This window comes from Sciurus vulgaris, assembly GCF_902686455.1.
Source record: "Sciurus vulgaris genome assembly, chromosome: 9".
In the NCBI taxonomy this organism is placed as follows: domain Eukaryota; kingdom Metazoa; phylum Chordata; class Mammalia; order Rodentia; family Sciuridae; genus Sciurus; species Sciurus vulgaris.
Window position 1 is genome coordinate 4,146,127 of NC_136469.1, and position 23,498 is coordinate 4,169,624.

Here is a 23,498-nt window from a genome sequence, read left to right on the forward strand (position 1 = left end):
CCTGTAGTTTTAAAAAAAAAATTGTACACAGAGGAAGGAAATAACTATGATAAGGACAAAAAAATAGTTTTAATGTGATTTTACGAGACATAAAATGTTGATGATATAAAAATTGTGCTGAAATTCTAAATATGGCTAATGTCTGTTTTGTATTAATCTTGCGGACTAGTGAATCCATTCCTGCTTTGTTTGGTGTTTACGTCTGTTTCTGTTACTAGAATTCCGTATATACTGGCAAATTAAACCTGGTAGGGGACAGTGCTTAGGAACATCTATATTTTACTTTCTCAACCGTGTTTCTTTTTTAAAGATGAAACTTTTCTTTCTCCAGGCGTCTGAATCCACATTCTATATCTGCATTTGAAGCCAATGAAGAACTGAGTCTCCATGTGGCTGTTGAAGGCAAAATTTACCTGACTGTTTACTGTCCTGCAGATGTTGTTAATAGAGTAAATAGTATGTCCTCAAGTGACAAGTTGACACGATGGGAAGTGCTGGGTGTGCAGGGAGCATTGTTGAGTCACTTTATACAACCAGTTTATGTCAACAGCATACTTGTTGGTGAGTGGGGTCTCAGTACTCCTGACCTCTTTCACTAAAGCTCTCACCTATATAAAATCAGCTTTTGCATACATGAAACTTTATTTAAGGTCAAAATTCAGACCCAGTTGCTTGAATTGTATAACTTATTTTATCAGAAGATCAAGAATTAACTTTTTAAAATAGCCAATTAGATGTATTCTGTCTTGGTCTTAGCTTTTGTTCACACAGAATTTAGTCCTTCCCCCTTTGTTTTGGAAGAAGATGCTTCCTTGAACTTCTTAATCTAAAAGCTTATATTGCATTTTACTCCTTTCTGACATAAAATGTTAAATGCCCATTTTGGCTTTTTCTTACCCTTCTTTTTTATACATTTGAGTATGATAGGTGCAGATCCATTTAACTTGTCAGATGAGTATAAAGTAACTGGATTACCAAGTAACAAATACTAATCGACCTATTTCTTGGGGGGAGTAGTTTGGAATGCTAGATTTTTACTAGAATGGCATTTCAGACATCATTAACAGAATTTTTGTCTCCTTTCTATAGTTTCCACATGGTCTTAGTGAAGCAATTTCCTGCTGTCACTTGATTCTTCTTTGCTTATTGTTTTGTAAAAACAAATGCATGTGCAAGCTTTAGACCCTTATGTGGATAATATTTTTATTCTTAGGCAGTGCTTTTTCTGGATTTTTTCTTATTTTTTGTAATATTTTATACATATTTCTTCAAGTATTTTATACCAATTTTTCTTTTTTCTTTTGTGTTTATGCCAGTAGGAACAATTAGTACTTCGCTGCATCCTGCTTTTTCATTTAATAGTGCACCTCAAAAAGTTTTATGTTTAAGTATATAAAGAATTTTCTTATTCCTCATGGCTGTATAGTGCATAAATGTATCATTGTTGAAATAGCTGCATATTGAATTTTAAAATTGTTTTTAAGTCTTTTGCAGTTACCAAAATGTTTTTATGTTTATTGTTCACACATGAAAATATAAGATGAATTCCTGGAAGTGGAATTATTAGTCAAAATTATGCATTTGTAATTTTGAAAAATAATACAAAATAACACCCTAATATTACCATGAAAAACATGTGAGGGCTGGGGCTCAGTGGTACAGCACTTGCCTAGCACATATAAGTCACTGGGTCCCATCCTCAGCACCACATAAAAACAAATAAAGGTATGGGGTTTTGTTTTGTTTTGTTTTGTTTTAAAAAGAACTTATGTGAGTTCTTGTTTACCGGAATCCTTGAAAGTGGTTGTTTCTCAGACTGCCTTTTCCAAATGTGTATAGTTGATGAGGAACCAGTTTGGTTTTTGTTGTTGTTGTTTTGTTTTAAGATTTAATTTGGTTACTAAGGCTCGTGTTCATTTTATTTTCTTTTGGTCACTTCAGGTTTTCTCTCAAAGCACTTCAAACTTTTCTGAATCTTAGGAAACACTCTTTTTTAATCTTAAGTATCTGAAGTATGTAAGACATATCTATGATTTTACTAGAATCATGGCTTTAGTAAGCAAAGCGTTCTTTGACATTTTAAAATTGGTCATTTGGATGATTAACTCCATACTATAGTTTCTTAAAAGGAAGAGCATTTATTTTTTTACATGTTTAGTTTGCAGTGTGATCAGATCTGGTCATTGTGATAGCCATTTTGCACATAGACATGGGGAGTACCAGGCAGCAATAAAAATAATAGGACTTTGGAAAATGGCTTCTGCTTCCTGTCTTGGTCTCTCTGTGGGACACATCTGAAGCTAATGGATAATGTGTGTTATACCTAAATAAATCTTGGTATTTACGTGCAAAAAATACAGATTTCTGGAACTCTTAAGATTCATTTGGGGACAGAAGTTACAAAGCCCAGGAATATTATTTTTTTTTCTTTTTTTTAAATCAGGTGATTTGGATACAGATATCTAAATGGTTCACCCTTTGAGCCTTCTCACTTAGTGCCTACATGTCCACTGAAAGTGTGTGATTTGAATGGCTTAAAGAATCTTCAGAGTTAATTGAACTGTATTAGTCACATGGTATAATTTCATTCCTAATATCTAGACTCCTCTTATGCCATTCCAGATAGAGGATCAGCTAATTCTAGTTTTAAAGTATCCAATACTGTGGTGCACAGGTTTAAAGATACCCAATTCCATTAATGAAATGACTCCAGTCTTCCAAAACATTTCCTTATTTAGAATCAAAGTGTGTTTTCCTTTCTTTCTGTATAGATTAAATATAATTCTTTGAAGAAAATGATCTTATTTACTTTGTATCAAGACTTTTAAATTTCTTTATTCTTCAAAACCTATGTTAATGTAGTAGAATAATAATGTATTACATTTTAAAACCATTTTACTTTTAGTAAGCTTGTAGAATGCTGTTAATATTGTATAAATGCTCACTTTGTCATTTTGCAGTGGTTGTCGTTTTAAATTTAAAACATGGGAGATGGGGATGTAGCTCAGTGGTAGAGCACTTACTTAACCTGCACAAGGCCCTGGTTTGGTCCCTAACACTGCATAATATTAATAAATTAAACATGGAATCTAGGCTTGAATTAAAGAAGCATTTACTGTTATTTGAATAGACAATGATCCAGAATAATCTGCAAAAATAATTCACGTTGGTTATTGAAAAATGATTAGATTTATATTTGTTTTCAAACATTTTTTTGAATTTCAGAGAAATTATTTTAATGACAACAGCAAATAAGTTATGCAAATGTCTTTTAGAAATTTCCTAAACCTGAAGAATTATTTAAATACAATTTTTATTTTTAAAAATTACTTATTTATATTTTCTAAAATATGTGTGCCGGGTTTCCAATATGTATTTCTTTTTTTTTTAATTTATTTTTGTAAACAAATGAGATACATGTTGTTTCTGTTTGTACATGGAGTAACAGCATACCATTTGCATAATCATACATTTACATAGGGTAATGACGTTTGATTCATTCCGTTATTTTTTCCGTTCCCCCCACCCCTCCCACCTCTCTTTTCCCTCTATACAGTCCTTCCTTCCTCCATTCTTGCCCCCCTCCCACCCCCCACTATGTGTCATCATCCACTTATCGGCCAGATCATTCGTCTTTTGGATTTTTGAGATTGGCTTATCTCACTTAACAATATATTCTCCAATTTCATCCATTTGCCTGCAAATACCATAATTTTATTATTCTTTATAGCTGAGTAATATTCCATTGTATATATATATATACCACAGTTTCTTTCTCCATTCATCAATTGAAGGGCATCTAGGTTGGTTCCACAATCTGGCTATTGTGAATTGAGCACCTGTGAACATTGATGTGGCTGTATCTCTGTAGTATGCTGATTTTAAGTCCTTTGGGTATAGGAGTGGGATAGCCGGGCCAAATGGTAGGTCCATTCCAAGTTTTCTAAGGAATCTCCACACTGCTTTCCAGAGTGGCTGCACTAATTTGCAGCCCCACCAGCAATGTATGAGTGTACCTTTCTCCCCACATCCTCTCCAACACCTATTGTTGCTTGTATTCTTGCTAATCGCCATTCTAATTGGGGTGAGATGGAATCTTAGTGTAGTTTTGATTTGCATTTCTCTTATTACTAAAGATGTTGAACATTTTTCCATATGTTTGTTGATTGCTTGTAGATCTTCTGTGAAGTGTCTGCTCATATCCTTAGCCCATTTGTTGATTGGGATATTTGTATTCTTCGTGTAGAGTTTTTTGAGTTCCTTATGTATTCTGGAAATTAGTGCTCTATCTGAAGTATGAGTGGCAAAGATATTCTCCCACTCTGTAGGCTCTCTCTTCACATTACTGATAGTTTCCTTTGCTGAGAGAAAGCTATTTAGTTTGAATCTATCCCAGTTATTGATTCTTGTTTTTATTTCTTGTGCTATGGGAGTCCTGTTAAGGAAGTCTGATCCTAAGCCAACAAGGTGAAGATTTGGACCTACTTTTTCTTCTATAAGATACAGGGTCTCTGGTCTGATTTCAAGGTCCTTGATCCATTGTGAGTTGAGTTTTGTGCAGGGTGAGAGATAGGGGTTTAGTTTCATTCTGTTGCATATGGATTTCCAGTTTTCCCAGCACCATTTGTTGAAAAGGCTATCTTTTCTCCATTGCCTATTTTTGGCCCCTTTGTCTAGTATGAGAAAATTGTATTTATTTGGGTTTGTGTCCATGTCCTCTATTCTGTACCATTGATCTACCTGTCTATTTTGGTGCCAATACCATGCTGTTTTTGTTACTATTGCTTTGTAGTATAGTTGAAGTTCTGGTATTGCGATACCCCCTGTTTAATTCTTCCTGCTAAGGATTACTTTAGCTATTCTGGGTTTCTTATTCTTCCAGATGAATTTCATGACTGCTTGCTCTATTTCTGTGAGGTACATCATTGGGATTTTAATTGGAATTGCATTGAATCTGTATAGCACTTTTGGTAGTATGACCATTTTGACAATATTAATTCTGCCTATCCAAGAACATGGGAGATCTTTCCATCTTCTAAGGTCTTCCTCAATTTCTTTCTTCAGTGTTTTGTAGTTTTCATTGTAGAGATCTTTTACCTCTTTGGTTAGATTGATCCCCAAGTATTTTTATTTTTTTTGAGGCTGTTGCAAATGGGGTTATTTTCCTCATTTCCCTTTCAGCTGTTTCGTCACCTGTGTATAAAAATGCTTTAGATTTATGCGTGTTGACTTTATAGCCTGCTATTTTGCTGAATTCATTGATGAGGTTTAGAAGTTTTCTGGAGGAGGTTTTTGGATCCTCTAAATATAGAATCAAGTGATCCGAAAATAGTGACAGCTTAAGTTCCTGTTTTCCTATTCATATCCCTTTAATTTCTTTGGTCTGCCTAATTGTTCTGGCTAGAGTTTTGAGGACAATGTTGAATAGAAGTACTGAAAGAGGACATCCTTGTCTTGTTCCCGTTTTTAAAGGGAATGGTTTCAGTTTTTCTCCATTAAGAATGATGTTGGCCATGGGCTTAGCATAAATAGCCTTTACAATGTTCAGGTATGTTCCTACTATCCCTGTTTTTTCTAGTGTTTTGAGCATGAAGGGATGCTGTATTTTGTCGAACCCTTTTTCTGCGTCAATTGAAATAACCATGTGATTCTTATCCTTAAGTCTATTGACATGATGGATTATGTTTATTGATTTACGAATGTTGAACCATCCTTACATTACAGGGATGAACCCCACACTTGATCGTGGTGCACAGTTTTCTTAATATGTTTTTGGATACGGTTTGCCAATATTTTGTTAAGGATTTTTGCATCTATATTCATCAAGGATATTGGTCTAAAATTTTCTTTCCTTGATGTGTCTTTTCCTGGTTTGGCTATGAGGATGATATTAGGTTCATAAAATGAGTTCAGTAGGGTACCCTCCTTTTCTATTTCCTGGAATACTTTGAGAAGTATTGGAATGAGTTCTTCTTTGAAGGTCTTGTAGAACTTGGCTGAGAATCCGTCTGGTCCTGGGCTTTTCTTGGATGGTAGATTTTTAATGGCTTCTTCTATTTCATTGCTTGATATTGATCTGTTTAAATCGTGTATGTCCTCCTGGTTCAATTTGGGAGGAGCATACATCTCTAGAAATTTGTCAATGTGTTCGATAGTTTCTATTTTGTTGGAATACAGATTTTCAAAGTAGCTTCTCATTATGTTCTGTATCTCAGTGATGTCTGTCGTGATATTTCCTTTTGCATCATGTATTTTAGTAATTTGAGTTTTCTCTCTCCTTCTCTTTGTTAGTGTGGCTAAAACTTTTTGTTTTGTTAATTTTTTGAATTGTTTCTTTTGTTTCAATTTCATTGATTTCAGCTCTGATTTTAATTATTTCTTGTCTTCTACTACTTTTGCTGTTATTCTGTTCTTCTTTTTCTAGGGCTTTGAGCTGTAATGTTAGGTCATTTAATTGTTGACTTTTCATTCTTTTCTGGAATGCACTCCATGCAATGAATTTTCATCTTAGTACCGCATTCATGGTGTCCCAGAGATTTTGATATGTTGTATCATCGTTCTCATTCACCGCTAAGAATTTTTTAATCTCCTCCCTGATGTTTTTTGTTATCCATGTTTCATTCAATAGCATATTATTTAGTCTCCATGTGTTGGAGTAATTTTCCTTTTTTATTTTGTCATTGATTTCTACTCTCAGTCCATTATGATCTGATAGAACACAAGGCAGTATCTCTATTTTTTTTCATTTCCTAAGGGCTGCTTTGTGGCATAACATATGGTCTATTTTCGAGAAGGTTCCAGGTGCTGCTGAGAAGAAAGTGAATCCGCTCATTGATGGATGGAATATTCTATATATATCTATTAAGTCTAGGTTATTGATTGTGTTTTGAGTTCTATGGTTTCTTTGGTTGGATTTTGTTTGGAAGATCTCTCTAGTGGTGACAGCGGTGCATTAAAGTCACCCAGAATTATTGTGTTGTGGTCTATGTGATTCCTGAAATCGAGAAGGATTTGTTTGATGTACAGGGATGCACCGTTGTTTGGGGCATAAATATTTACTATCGTTATGTCTTCCTGATTTATGGTTCCCTTAAGCAGTATGAAATGTCGTCCTTTATCCCTTCTAATTTTGGCTTGAAGTCTACTTTATCTGATTTAAGGATCGAAACCCCCGTTTTTTAATGAGCGATGTGTGTGGTAGGTTTTTTCCCATCCTTTCACCCTTAGTCTGTGGATGTCTTTTTCTATGAGATGAGTCTCTTGCAGGCAGCATATTGTTGGGTCTTTCTTTTTTATCCATTCTGCCAGTCTATGTCTTTTGATTGATGAGTTTAGGCCATTAACGTTCAGGTTTATTATTGAGATATGATTTGTGTTCCCAGTCATTTGCTTATTTTTGGTTTTTAAGTTGGCTTGGTTTCTCCTTTGAGTGCTTTTTCTCTAAGGTAGTTCCTCCGTTTGCTGACCTCCATTGTTGTTTTTCATTTCCTCCTCATGGAATATTTTGTTGAGAACATTCTGTAGCACAGGCTTTCTATTTGTAAATTCTTTTAACTTTTGTTTATCATGGAAGGATTTTATTTCATCTTCAAATCTGAAGGTTAGTTTTGCTGGGTATAGGATTCTCGGTTGGCAACCATGTTCTTTCAGAGCTTGAAACATGTTGTTCCAGGCCCTTCTAGCTTTTAGAGTCTGGGTTGAGAAGTCGGCTGCTATCCGTATTGGTTTCCCCCTATATGTAATCTGATGCTTTTCTCTCGCGGCCTTCAAAATCCTATTTTTATTTTGAATGTTAGGCATTTTCATTGTAATGTGCCTTGGTGTGGATCTGTTGTGATTCTGTGCATTTGGTGTTCTGTAAGCCTCTTGTATTTGATTTTCCATTTCATTCTTCAGGTTTGGGAAATTTTCTGATATTATTTCATTGAATAGGTTGTTCATTCCTTTGGTTTGTATCTCTGTGCCTTCCTCAATCCCAATATTCTTAAATTTGGTCTTTTCATGATGTCCCATAGTTCTTGGAGATTCTGTTCATGATTTCTTACCATCTTCTCTGTTTGGGCAACTTTATTTTCAAGATTAAATATTTTGTCTTCATTGTCTGAGGTTCTGTCTTCCAAGTGGTCTAGTCTGTTGGTGATGCTTTCCATTGAGTTTTTTATTTGGTTTATTGTCTCCTTCATTTCAAGGATTTCCGTTTGTTTTTTTTTTGTTTTTTTTTTTTTTTAGAATCTCTCTCTTTGTTGAAATGATCTTTTGCTTCCTGCAGGTGCTCTTTCAGCTTATTGGTATTATCATTCATGGCCTGCATTTGCTCTCTTATCCCATCCTTTGCTTTGCGAATCATCTTAATCACGTATAATCTGAAGTCCTTTTCTGACATTTCTTCTAACATACTGTCATTGGATTCTATTAATATGGAATCTAGATTTGTTTGGATCATTTTCTTCCCTTGTTTTTTCATGTTGTTCATGTATCTTCCCCTCTAGCAGTGCAGATCTGGGATATTGCAGATTTCCCCCTATAGGCTTATAGTGGCCCTATAGGTTTCCAAAACCCTTTCTTTAAGGGGAGATCAATTTTAGCAGTGCCCAAATCAGCCACTATGCAATCCTAGACCAAATAGTCCCTATGGGGACAATAACAAAATTGTCATAGTAAACAGAATGAGTTCAAATATTATCTTCGATAAAACAAACAGATTTGCAATAAGGTCTGCAGTTTCTAATGGAGGACGAAGAAGATGCAGAGGGATGTAGAATGTGGCTGTTAATGGGATAAGAAAGGAATACACAGAAGTTCTAGAAAATAGAAAGTGTGAGAGTGTAATCAAAAGTAATTGGATATTAGCATGCAAAAAAGGGAGAAAGAGACTCTGAGGGAACAGGTAAACCAAAGGAAAAGAAAGCAAGAAAAGTAAAGAAATAAAAACTTAAATTTTTTAAAAAGGAGTAAAAAGAAAATCTACTATATAACAGTCATATACTAATGAAACCTCCCATTGTTCAGTAGCCTGATGCATGAGAGGTACCTGACAATGAGCTTCAAGCCTACAGCAGGCGTCTCAGGATGGACGCCTGAGATCAGAGCTACGGCTTCCAGGATTATCCAAGATGGCCGCTCTGGCTTCCAAATGTGTTGGCTAATGGGGAGCTGCAGCTCAGGGGTGGACGTGGTCAGCTGGAGGTCCTGGAGTCAGGATGAAGTTGGTCCGGCAGAGGTCCTGGAGGTCCAGTGTGTTTGGTGTGGTTGGGGGATCCTGGAGGCCGGGTGCAATCAGTTGGTCTGGGTTCCCAGTGATAGGACGCAGTCAGTTGGTCTGGGGGTCCTGGTGGCAGGGAGCAGTCAGTTGATGTGAGGTCCCCAGAGGCAGGGAGTGATCAGTCAGGCTGAGGGATCCTGGAGACGGGGCTCAGTCAATGAGGCCAGGGGTCCTACGGGGCCTGGCTGTTGTCTCAAAATGGCGGCAGCCATGTGTAATCAAACCTGCAGGTACTGTCACAGTGAACTTCCAGGCAGCAGCAGGCAGCTGGTGCTCCACTGGCGGTCGGCAATCAGTTTGCTGACTGTTGTTGGACCATCGGGAGGTGAACTTCATGGGTTGGGTGATGGATAGGTGTAAGGCAGGCGATGGACAGGCAAGTGGCAGGCAATGGCGGATGATAGATGCCTGACAGTGAGCAATCTGCCTCAAACTGTTTAAGATACATTTTTGAAATTTGGTATCCACAATAAGTTCATCTGTCTAAATATTTACAAATGTTTATTCAGAGATATTTCCACCCAGGGGTCCTTTTCATATACTTATTATAGGATTGTAATATAAAGAATACCAAATGCTGATTTTTCTCCTAGAGGAAAAAAATCTATTTAAACAGGTTCATGAGCTATTAGGAATCAGTTTACAACCTTAGAGATTATTATTCAGTTTTTTCAGATCAATAGTAAGAGGTTCAGAATATTAATAAAACATGTGCCCAGAGTCACTTAGTTTGCTTATTTGCAGAGCCTAAACACAAACCCAGTCCTTGACTTACAATGCTGTGCCCATGGTAGATTATTTTCCTCTATCACATCTCCTCTAGTCTTTGATTAGTTTAACCTTTGAGTTTCATGTTATTTCAGATCATTTCAAGTTAATCAAATCAAAATTTCCCAATTACATAATTCTAGAGGCAATTTTTCCAGGGATAAGAGTGAACATCAAGATAAAATTATACTTCAGATACAGTAAAATCATTAAAACCATTCATATATAAAGGAAAATAAATTTTCAATAAACTGTTAATAGACCTGATTTTTCTACTCCATGAGCTTTTATGCTTCTCATTAACACAGTTTAAGTAAAGCAATTTGATGCTTAAGGAATCTTACAGAGTTTGACTTGATGGATTTTTTTTTCTTTTTCCATCCATTTCTTGCCCCCCCCCTTTTTTTTTGCAATAACCACTGTCATTATTACAATATATAATTAAATATTTCATTTTCCTTTGAATCTATATTATATATATTATATATGTCTATTATTATAGATCCAATAACTGTTTCTCTGATCTTATTTTCATATTTTTCTGTGACCAACTGTATCTTTAATTTGTATAGCCCTCTAGCCAGCATTTGTCATTTTCTTCTGATTTAGAACACTCAAAGAAATGCTAAGAGAAAGGATGTCAAAGGCAGACTCATCTGCTCTTGTTCATTTTCTAATGCCTAGATAGTCACAATGAGTATAAGTCCTAATAACCACCTTAACAATTCCAACGATGCAGAAACAAAACTTTTATTTGTAAAATTTGTCTAATGGTATATGGATTCTGTTGTGATAGCTTCAGACCTTCTAAGGAGGAAAGATAATCTTTTATTTTTTTAAAATAGAAATGAGGGCTCCCTAACTTTTAAGTTGACAAGCTCACTATTTTATATTAGCGAATACTGTATCTTTCTGAGATTTCTACTTTAGCAGTTATTATAACTGAGAATTCAGAGCTTTGGGTATTGGCCAATTTCAACTAGAAATTGTCATTTTTAAAATTACTTTGTGAAACTGAAGCATTATGATACTGAAATAGCTGTAATTTATGGCCGTTGGATGTGGGATAACTCACACCAACTGTTTCTCAGATTTATAAACAATTACATGCTTATTTTATGCTGTAATAGGAAATCAAAGCAGAATGAGCCACTTGCAGGCAGAATCTTATAAAAAGTACTATTTTCTTTCTGGATCAATGCTGGCTCTTTGATTTTATTCACTAGAGTAGCTCAATTTCTCATAAGAATAATTTTAAAATATAAATTCTACTAGTTTTTCTGGTGTTATTAAAGAAATTTGGAAGTAACTGCTAAGTAGAAAGGAAAGCGATTGAAAGATAAAAGAGAAATGGGTTTTGGGTTGATTTCAATTCTTGATTTACTATTTTTCTTTCACATTTCTAGTATAGTCTTTTGGTACTGAATTTGAGTGTTCTGCTTTCTAGGTGATGGGAACTGCAGTGATACTAGAGGCTTAGAAATTGCAGTCAAGCAACGTGTTGATGATGCGCTTACTTCAAAGCTTCCAATGTTCTACTTGGTCAACAGACCTCATATTAGCTTAGTACCTGCTGCATATCCACCTCAAGTGAACCTGGAATATAAATCCCTGAGCATGAATTGGGCACAAGGGGACATTTCTTTGGAGATTTTGGATGGCCTAAGTGGGAAGATCACTGAAAGGTTAGAATCACTGATTTCTTTTTTTAAAAAATCACGTATTAAGTAAAAGAAGACATTTTGATTGCAATTTCTGACTTTTTCAGATATGATTTATTGAATTCTAAACAATAATTGTTAATCAAGCATGACTATATTATAAGTATTATGCTAATTATAATCACTTTTTTTGTGGTGAGAAAATGGGCCTGGAGAAATCATATAGCTTATTAAAATTACATAGTAAGTGGTGAGACCAGCATCAGACTCAGGGAGCCTGGCTCCACAGTGTGTGTTTCTTCAGGTATTTTGTGATGAGCATTACAATCATGTTTGTTCTAAACATTCAGTTTCACCTATTGAAACTGAATTTCTGGATCTGGGGCTAAGGAATCTGCATTTTAAATGTGCTATCCCAAACATTGCCCATGTCACTTTAGGTGTGAGAACTATACCATACCATATTAAATTGCTTTGTAATAAATCTGTGGATTGGGTAGTATTGCTATTATTTTCCAAATAAAGAAACTAAGATTTAAACTAGGTTAAATAGTTTGCCTAAAGTCACCCAAGTAGTAAGGGAGGCAGTTGGGATTCTCATCTGGACATTTTATTTCCAAAGACCTTGTTCTTAATCATAGTGTTCTATGCTTTCTTTGTAATATTCCTGCCCCTGATTATTGGGTAAAACGGAAGCCCTTCTTTTAGTATGCACATACATTTATATTGAGGTTATAAATAATGTTAAAAGATTAAAGGGTTAAAATTGCTTTCTCTGTGAAGGATCTTATTAAGGCCACATACAGATGTTTCTTGGTATGAACCTAGTCAAGCATTATACTGATTACTTCAACTAGGATGAATATGGCATTTGTTCTTTGGATCATATGTGTGTAGGCTCTACACACAAACAAACAAACAAAATAGATTTTCCATGAAAGACAAACTGTTTACTGCAAACCTAAAAGAATGGCATAACAAAAATAAAATTAACAAATAGGAAATAAGCTTAATACGTGTATTGTAGCCAAATACTTGCTAAGTGATTGCAAATAATTAAGTGGAAGATATATTTTAAATATTGAATAAAGTACAATTCAGCCCCAACAGAATTTATTCCAATAAGTCAAAGAACACTTTAGTAATATAAATGGTATAATTCGTAAGGAAGACCAAATAGTTATGACTATCTATAGCAAGTAGCATAGTGTCAACATCCACAAAGCAGAAATTGCAGGTGAGGGAAAATAGAAACACTGCTGGTAGAGACAGTTATTCACCTCATTGAATTAGTTCATGGCAGTTTAAGTGAACAAAACAAGAAGCAGTTAGATAAATATTATTATTTTAAATACATCATAAAAGTATAAATGTAAAATATACTTATCAAGAATGTAGACAAATATTGACCATTTCTTGGGGTACAGAGAAAAATGAAAAAGTAGAAGCAATGTAAGCAATATTCTCTGATTATGATGAAATGGCATTATAAACAACAAAATCAAAATGCTAGAAGCTGCTTTCATTGGGGGAAAAAGTTTTCTGACTTCTGGTTCAAAGGAAAAATATAAACTGAAATTGTACAATATTTAGAAAACAATGTTGAAAGTATTATCAAAACTTACAGGACATACATTTAAAGCAAATGGAAAAGTCAAAGTCTTAAATGCTTTATCAATAATGGAGGGGCTGGGGAGATAGCTCAGTCGGTAGAGTGCTTGCCTTGTAAGCACAAGGCCCTGGGTTCGATCCCAAGCACCAAAAAAATAAATAAATAAAGAAACAAACAACTAAATAAATAATGGAAATAGATTAAGCAAAGTGAAAGAATGAACTAGAAATGTAAAGAAAATAACTGAAAAACAGTTACAAAAAATGATTTTATGAAAAATCACTAGCTAATCTATAAAATACTAAGGGAAAAATTAAATATATAATTAAAAGAACTGTAAGAAGCTACTTTGTTGGACTACACAAATATAAAACCTAAATGAATATATAAAATTTCTAAGATAAGGGTATTTCCAAAACTAGAAAAATCTAAACATTTTTATGGGAAAATTATTAAGAAGGTACTCTAATTCTTCCTAAAAGAAAGCACCATTTTTAGATAGTCAGAAGACAAATTTAATGAACTTTTTAAGTAGCATTGTAATATATTAATATAGCATATATATTAATATAGCATATATTCCAATGCTATTTAAAAAGAGAAAATAACAAAGTATTCTTACAAAGCAAATGTATCATCGATATTTAAACTTGAAAAATTGCTGCCCCATAACACACACACATGCAGTAGTTACAGACCAAGCTCTCTAATATCCAAGAAAAATTGCTAGTAAAATATTAGGAAATAATATAATAATATATTTTATGTAATATCAATTCACATTGTTTTCTAGGAATGCAAGAATAGCAGCATGATAGAAATAATACCAGGCTAGAATATCTTAATATATTGTTTGTCATGTTTATTGATCCAGGGATATACAGCATATGTTCATCTCTGTGTTCTAAGAGGGCATTACTGAAGTTCTACAGCTATTCTAGATAAAGGTATTCAATCAGAAAGGAATATTTACTTGCTTTGGTTACAGGACAAAATATATCTTTATTAGCCCCAAAATATTATCAGGATTGCTGATAAAGTGTCAAAGGCATTGCTACTAACAGCCAGAGTTAAGATGTGATTGTTATTGATGTTTTATAGCCTAAATACATTCGGACAAGGGAAAGAAATGAGATATAAAATGTTGCCAAAGAGAGGTGATGAAACTATCACTTCTTTTGTCGTCATTTTTTGGTTGCGCTGAGGATTGAACCCAGAGCCTCACATGCTGGGCAAGTGCTATCTACCAGTGACCTACACACTCAGCACCTGTGAAGATATCATTAATGTCTGAGAAGCTCAAAAAATTTATCTGAAAAACTACCTAAACAAAAAAATATTATGGTAGAAAATTACAGAGTCAGTAGATTCACACACAAGTATATGTTAACTTGTGCTACTTACAAGCTACCTCAAAACTTAAGTGACTTTAAGCAACAACTGTTATTACTTACAAGTTCTTGGGTCATCCAAGTGGTTCTTTACTGTTTGGTTGGATACTCCCTTGCATCTGTGATAGGCTATGGATCAAATAAAGATTAGTTTGGCTGTTCTCAGAGGGACAACTGGTCTCTGGCTCTGTGTTTTCTTACTGTCCATTGAGCTAATCCCAGCAGACTGATATGGCATATGAAGGAAACCCTAAAGAATAAGAATACACAGTTCCTTGAGGCCTAGGCTCAGAACTGCATGTTGTCGCTCTCATTTGTCAAAACAAATTACAAGACTAGAATAAATTCAAGTGGAAGAGAGATCATCTACACTTATTGATGGGTGATCTGAAAAGTTACATTGTAAAGAAAAGGAGAAATGAAGGATTTTGCAATTTTTATATTCTATCACAACAACTACTAGCGAAGACATAATGAAGGAGCAAAGTCAAAAAGGTTCATAATCTGTGGACTCTCTTTATTAGAATTAAAATTACATAAACATCTGTACACATACATGTGTGCAAGGGTTGTGAAGTGGATGTATACATGTTATTAAGTTAAATTTTTTTGGCACTATACAATTTCAAGAGATTTGATGTATGTATATTACCTATGTAACCATCACCCTGTCAAAATATTGCCCATTTTCATCATCCCGGAAGATAATTTGTGCTCCCTTTCAGTCAATCCAAGGAAGAACCACTGTTTTATATCACAATAGCATTAATTTTACTTCAAAAACCAAAAATATCCCAACTATCAATCTTTTGCCTTATTTTTGATATAATACTATAAAAACTTATAGCTAATTTAAGATAAACTAGCTTCAGAAAGTAAATATTCAGAATTTTATATGAAAATAGTTCATTACATGCACTGTACATAACATCATTGTGATTAATAAATATATGTAGACTGTTGATTTTAATCCCTACAGTTGCCAAAATAAATCATTAAATAATGATTAATGAATGTTTTGTTCCTCTCTAGTTCTCCATTTAAAAGTGGTGTGTCAATGGCAAGTCGGCTTTGTAAGGCTGCAATGTTAAGTCGATTTAATCTGCTTGCCAAGGAAGCTAAAAAAGATGATTTACTTGAAGCTAGTACATATCATGCAGCTAAGGTAAGGTCCTTAAAAGAATGAAATTGATCATAGAAATAAAGACCCTTTTGTGGTATTTTATGATGATTATATGTAACAAAAGCTTATTGAATAGTTCTGGAACATAAGATAATATCATGTAATGGTAGGATTAATTTTTAAATGAGTATGTTGCAAATTGGATATGTACATAAGTGTTGCCACTTGAAGAAGCTCCCTTAGTGTGGTGTATATTGACCCTGAGAATATTGCCCAAAACCTTTTATGTCATACCCAGAAAAACAAAATGATAAAATCTTTCCTGTGTATCACATTGTTAACATTAGCATGTTAAGGATCTTAAAGTAATACATAATGTAAGATAACAATGTCAATTTATTTTCTTAAAGTTGTGAAAAAACTTTGAGTATCTAATTTGAATCTGGTTTAGTAGGTGATGTAGATAGCATTTTTTCTCTTTAAATTGTTTTTTCTATGCAAACATAATTTTATTTAAAGTAGAAAATTTGGAAGTTTTTTCTTAAACACAGAGGACAGGCCTGAGACCCTGAGTTAAACACGCATTGCGCGTGCATATGTATATTACTTGTAATCCCTCCTGCTTTTCATAGATAATATCTAAACTTTAAGCATATTGCTTCACATATATTGATGTTTGTGTATGTATTTACATAATTCAGATTGTACTAGATTTTTTAAATTACTTTCATATTTTCACTATTAAATATAAATGCTTTTGATAATTTTACTAATACAGTGTTTATGAAACTTAATTTCACCGGCACCTTAATGATCCAACTCTTAATTTCAGTATGTAATTAACTATATTTAACTACAGTTGTATGTGTAGACGTAGCTACATACTTCTAAGTATAAAAGCTTATGTAGATAATTTCTGATTTCAGTGGCACAAAGAGATTGGAAGTATTTTCTATAAAAACAAGTATAAAACAGAACGAGATTGTCAAAAGCAACCTTTCACAACTCTGGAAAATTGACAGAAAAATAAACACTGAAAATTGTGTATTAAAAATCTGCTAGGACTTTGGGAAAGAATAACACACTTCTTGCCTCTTGTCTGGGGAGGTTGTTATTCTCTCTCTCCTGTCTCTACTTTGAATGGCAAGAATTGTGGTTTTACCAGAATGAGGCTGCCTCTAAAAGCAGTAGATTTACCACCAAAGGGGTGGACTTGATTTAGGGTAGAGGATGAAAACTTGTGGTTTTTGTCAGCTTCATGTGCCAAACTTGGAAGGAAATCAACAGGGAAAACTGATTAACTTTGCTGGCCAGAGGTTGCAGTCCTGGTTGAAGGCAAGTGGTAGACCAACTAGCAACTTACCAAGAAGATTTTGGAAGAGGGGAGAAACATTCTTCACATTCTTTGACTGAACTGAAAAACTGCCTTCATGTACATGTGGAATTCAAGAGAGCCTAGCAAATAATGAAAATCAAGAGATAACTTGAGAACTGGCTGCAACATTTGATATACTCCCTGCCACATACAAATTGATCAGAACAAGATAGAAACCTTACAGGCTTAATGTATTTGACTAAAGCCTTGGCTAAAATCATTTATTACTAAGGTACACAGATTCAAAGTAACCACCAGGAGGTTAGGTTAAAACATAAGAATAAAAATCTAGGAAGAGACTACAGCAGTTGCATTGTGTTGAAGACAGATCTCACAGTTAAAGCAAGGAAACTTAAAAATAGTAACAAAAAAAGTAAAATCATACAAAGAATATTCTATGATGGAATTAAAATGAAATCTGGGAAATTACCATATATTTGGAAATTAACATCTGAATTATTTATTGAATCAGAAATTAAGTATCTTGAACTGAGTGAAAATGAAATACTTCATGTTAAAATTTGTGGAATATGACTAAAATACTTACAGAAAAATGTATAGCTTTAAATGCTTATGAGAAAAGAATCCTAAAATCAGTTATTTGAACTCCCACCTTAAGAAGCTAGAAAAATCAAAGAGCAAACCAAAATGAAAGAAATAAAAGGTAGACAATAATACAGATTAGAACGGGAAATCAATGAAATTAAAAACAGATAAATAGGTGGCCAAAGCCAGCATGGCAGCCAAACACAAGACCAAGTTGTCCAAGAACCTGCTGCGCATGAAGTTCATGCAAAGGGGACTGGACTCAAACCAAGAAACAACTAGAAGAGGAAGAAGATCATCAGTGAAGAGCACTGGTACTTGGATTTGCCAGAGCTTAAAGAGAAAGAGAGTGTCATAATAGAGGAGCAAAGTTTCTTGTTATGTGAAGATCTTCTCTATGGGAGAATGTCATTTACAGGATTTAATCCTGAAGTTGAGAATTGATGCTTCAGATGAATGCTAAGAACAAAGCAGAAGACGATGAAGACGACATAGTAGAGCTTGATGCAGCAGATGAGGAAATGGCTAGAAGATATGAGACTTTCTTGGGGACAGTTGGAAAAAAGTTTGCCAAGAACAGAGACTGTGCCAATTACGAAGAAGATGAAAATGGAGACATAAAACCAGTTAAAGCAAAGAAGATGTTCTTAAAACCCCCAGATTAAAAATGATGCCTTAAAACATGTCTTGAGTGTCTGTGGAAACAGCAGACTTTGGAGCCCATCTCTATGACATCTTTTATTTGTTAATACTTGATGTTTGTAAAGAGATGTTTAATTTTAGGAACAGGCTGCTTGAAACAGATGTGTGATGGATGATATACATCCTTTTCCAAATCAGACTAGGCAAGAGTGGAAGTCAAGCCTGGATCTTCAGATGTACATAGGCACAGGGTTGCTTCCTAAAGATTTTACCTCAGTTTTTTAATATAGCTCTCCAATCACTGACCTTGAACTGACTCCTGTAGATTAATGCCAGTATTTAAATTGTCCTTATGTTTATATTTTACTTTAAATTATTAATCATATAATTATGTCAAGCCAATTCATACATTCATTTTAGAGTCAAATGTCATAGGAATTTATTATGTGTACATTCATCAAGAGCAAACACACCTCTCCAGCCTGAAGTATTTGCATGCTGCCAGGTTCCTATCACTTTATGATGTTATGTTTTTGTTTAAGGCTTTTAATTTTAAAAAATGTTCTGTAATAAACATCTGTTTCTTTATGCAAAAAAAGATAAATAGAAAAATCGATGAAATCAAAAGTTGGTTTATTTTTTAAAGTTAGTGTGATAGCACTTTTAGCTACACTAACCAAGAAAAAAAATGACTAACACAAATTATCAAAATCTGGAATTACGGAAGGATTCTTACCATAGATCTCACAAAACTAAAATAATTGTGATTACAATCTTTTGCCAACAAATTGGACAAGCTAAATGAAGTGGACGCACTTCCTAGAAAGACAAATTTTTAAAAATCAGACACAATTAAATAGAACCTAATTGAGAAATTGCATTATTAAAATTCTCTCCCCAATGAAAATCTCAGGCACATATATGACTTTACTGGCAAATTCTATCAGATGTAAAATATAATACAAATCCTACCAAAGCTATTTCAAAAAATAGGGAAACAACACCCCTCCACTCATTTTACAAGACCAGTATTGTTGACACCAAAACTGGACAAAAACACAAGAAATGAAAACTGCAGACCTACAGACCAGTATGTCATGAACACAAATGTAAAAATGCTTAGCAAGATAATGACAAATAAAATCAAGAACATACAAATACAAAAATGAGTATGTCTAAGGAGTTTTATAACAAGAATGCAAAGTTGTTTTGATATTAGGAAATTATTTTCTGTCACGTATTATCATGTAATAAATTCAAGTTCAAAACTCACATAATTATCTTAAAGTATATATAAAATGTATCTGATGGAGCCCACATGCATTTACAAAAAATACGCTGAACAAATAAGCCATAGAAATGAACTTCCTCAGCTTCATAAAGGGCATCAATGAAGACCCTACCATTGATGTTATGCTTAATATTAGAAGACTGAATTACTCCCTCCCCAGCTCAAGATTGGGAAAAAAGGCAAGAGTATTGGTTCTCACCACTTGAGAGTTATGTTCATCTTAGTCAAGTGCCGCAAGGCAAGAGAAAGGTTAAAGATATCCATTCCAGAGAGGAAGGAGAGAATTTGCCTTCTTCCTAAATGATGTAATTTTTGTGGGTAAAATATCCTTTGGCATGAAAGAAGGATAATCATCACAGACTCAAAAAACAAAAGTAATTATATGTGATCACCCAGAAACAAAAAACTAGATCATATATGAATTTAGCAAATATAAGAATATATAAAAATAGTGTATCTGTATCCCAGAAAAACAAATCGAGAAGAGTTTCATCCACACAGCTTCAACTATAGACAGAGGGAGGAATAAATTCAAAAGAACTATAAGACCTATAAATTGGAAATGATAAAACATTCCTGAGAGAAATTACAGAAGACCTAAATAAATGGTGAGATGTAGCCAACATTCATGGATTGGAAAACTCAATATTGTTAGGATGTCACTTTTATTCAAATTAGTCTGTAGCTCCAAAATCAAAATCAAAAATTAAAATCCCAGCAAACTTTTGTGTAGAAATTGATGAGCCAATGGTAAAATTGATATGGAAGTCAAAAGGACACAGAAAAACCACAACAATTTTGAAAAGCAACAAAGTTGGAAAACATCCTATCTAGTTTCAAAACCGAATGACAGGCACACCTTGAAGAAACCACAGGTTTCGTTCTAAATCCATGACAATAAAGTAAGTCTCAGAAATTTTTTTGCTTCTCAGTCCATACAAAAGTTAAGTCTATACTGTAGTCTATTAAAAGTGCAATAGCATTGTCTTAAAAAATGCACTTATTTAGAAATTCTTTATTGCTAAAGTGTCAACAGTCATCTGAGTCTGATGAGTCATAATGTTTTTGCTGTTGGAAGGTCTTGCCTCCATATTGATGGTGGCCAACTAATAAGGGTGATAGTTGCTGAAGGTTGGGGTATCTGGAGCTTAAAATAAGACAACAATGACGTTTGCCACGTCAATTGACTCTTCCTCTCATGAAAGATTTCTCTATAGCATATGATGCTAATGGATAGCTTTTTACCCACAGTAGAACTTCTTTTAAAATTAGAGTAAGTCCTCTCAAAACCTGCTACTGCTTTGTCAAATAAGTCAATTTGAAATTTTAAATCCTTTGCTGTTTCAAAAATGTTCACTGCCTGTTCGCCTGCAGTAGATTCCATCTCAAGAACCACTTTTTCTGCTCATCTGTTCCAGCAATTCCCCATTTATTAGTTTTATCATGAGAGTGCAGCAAATCAGTCACATCTTCAAACTTCTAATGCCTGTTTTTTTGCTCTCTCTACTACATTCTGCTGTTACTTTGTCTACTGAAGTCTTAAACCCCTCAAAATCCTCCATGTGGGTTGAAATCAACCAGCTGCTTCTAACCCCATAATGTGGATAATGTGACAATATCACATGAATCACAAATGTTCTCTGTGGCATCTAGAATGGTGAATCATTTCCAGAAGTTTTAATTTACTTGGCCCAGATCAATCAGAGGAATCAAACTTCTATGGCAGCTATATAGCATTAATGAAATGTGTTTATTAAATATTAAGACTTGAAAGTCAGAATTACTCCTTGACCCATGGGCTGCAGAAGGGACCTCACGTTAGCAAAAATGAAAACATGGTCAGTGTTGCAGAGCTCTCGGGTGACCAGGTGCGCTGACAATTAACAGTAAAGTTTAATAGTAATCTTTTCTCCTGAGGAGTAGGTCTTAAGGAGTGAGCTTATAATCTTCAGCAAACAATGTTGTAAACAGGTGTACTGTCATCCAGGCTTTATTGTTTGAATTATAAATGACACAGATTAGAGTCATTATAATTCTTAACTACTCTCAAATTTTCAGAGGAGTAAATGAGCCTTCATCTTGAAGTCAGTAGCTGTGTTAGCCCCTAAAAAGAGTCAGCATGTCCTTTGAAGCCAGGCACTTCTTAAAGCCTGGGTTCCATCTCCTTCCTGTAAAGATGTTTCATCTACATGGAAACATGTGTCTAGTGACCTTCATCAGTTATCATGGTTAAGTCTTCTGGATAATTTGTTGCAGATTCTACATCAGCACTAGGGTTTCACCTAGCACTTTTTTGTTATGGAATTGGCTTCAGACTTTCCTGCTGCAGCTTCCTCACTTCTCAGCCTTCATAGTCTGGTTTGAGCTTTGGCTTAAGGAAATGGCATGAATGATTTGGTCATCTGTCCAGACCACTAACCCTTTCTCCATTATCAGCAGTAGAGTTGTTTTGCTTTATTTTCATTCAGGTGTTAACTAGAATAGTCCTTCATGGACTTTTCCTTTGCATTCCCAACAGATCTCTGTTGGGTGCAGAAGACCTAGCTTTCAGCCTATCTCAGCATTTCACATGCTCAACTCTCTAAGCTTAAATACTTCCAGCTGTTGATTTAAAGGCACAGTTGTGTGCCTTCCTTTCACTTGAAGACTTAGAAACTGTTTTAGGGTGATTGACCTAATTTCAGTATCATCTGTCTCAAAGAATAGAGAGGCCTGAGGGAAGGGAAAAAGACTGGGGACAGCTGTCAGTAGAGTACACAGGTATCAGTTAAGTTCACTGCCTTATAGGGGCACAGTTTATGGTGCCTCAAAACAATCAAATATCATATTGAAAAAGTTTGAAATATTGTGAAAATTACCAAAATGTGACACAGACATGAAATGAGCACATGATATTGGAAGAATTATGTCAGTAAACTTACTTGGCACAGGGTTGCCACAGATCTTCAATAAAGCATGCACACACACAAATTGCTGAGAAGCACAATTAAATGAAACAGTATAAGTGTGACTGCATAAAGTAGTAAAGCAACAGTGGTTAAGGCAGTGTATTGATATAATAATGGATATATTGATTAACAGAACAAAAATAAATCCATGCACAATATGGTCAATTAATTATGTACAAAGGAGGGAGGGAGAAATAGTTTTTTCACAAATGGTTCTAGAATGGTGTGTGTGTGACCTTTCCCCATTACTATAGCAAAATACCTTAAGCTGGGTTCTTTGTAGAGAAGAAAAGTAGTTTATTTAGCTCACATATTTGGAGGCCAAGAGCACAAACAGTATAATGCTGGTTCTGATGCCCTTGGGCCCTTTTGGCTGTGTTGCATTGTGGCAAATGGTATGTTAAGAGGGCATTCAGGAGGAAGAGATGATATGGCAAGGCAGGAGACCAGAGTAGCCTGAAAGGGGCCAGACTTCTTATTTTGTAATACCCCTCTTCCAAGAACTAACCAGGGTCCCTTATGGATGAGGCCATTTCCTTCTGAAAGTAGTGACCTCCCACTAGGCTTCACTTCTTAAAGGTCCCACTACTTAACATCACCACACTGAGGATGAGGCTTCCAACACTTGACCTTGAAGGGACAAACTTAAACTAGATCCAGAACCATTGTAGTGGGATATTCATAGGTAAAACAACAAAAACTTAGATCCTGCATCAGTCTCAAAAATTAATTCAAGTAGATCTAACTATAAAAGATAATACTGTAAAGTTTTCAGATATGAGAAAATACATTCTTAGGAAAAGATTTCTTAGATATGGTACTAAGAGCATTAGTCATAAAGGGAAAAAAATTGATTATTTGGCTCCAAAATTTGAAGCT

General features: G+C 34.6%; 1 protein-coding gene and 1 pseudogene across 2 annotated transcripts in view; both read left to right on the plus strand.

The window, feature by feature from the left end:
* ADAD1 (adenosine deaminase domain containing 1) overlaps positions 1 to 23,498 on the plus strand; it is a 44,700-nt gene that overhangs the window by 19,807 nt on the left and 1,395 nt on the right. Inside the window, exons 9-11 of the mRNA XM_079154510.1 lie at positions 332 to 561; positions 11,478 to 11,715; positions 15,727 to 15,859. Coding sequence (XP_079010636.1) covers positions 332 to 561; positions 11,478 to 11,715; positions 15,727 to 15,859 — 601 coding nt within the window. The remainder of the gene's footprint in view (positions 1 to 331; positions 562 to 11,477; positions 11,716 to 15,726; positions 15,860 to 23,498) is intronic.
* Positions 17,929 to 18,443, plus strand: LOC306669488 (M-phase phosphoprotein 6-like; annotated as a pseudogene). Its single transcript has one exon. The product of its transcript is annotated as an M-phase phosphoprotein 6-like (transcript).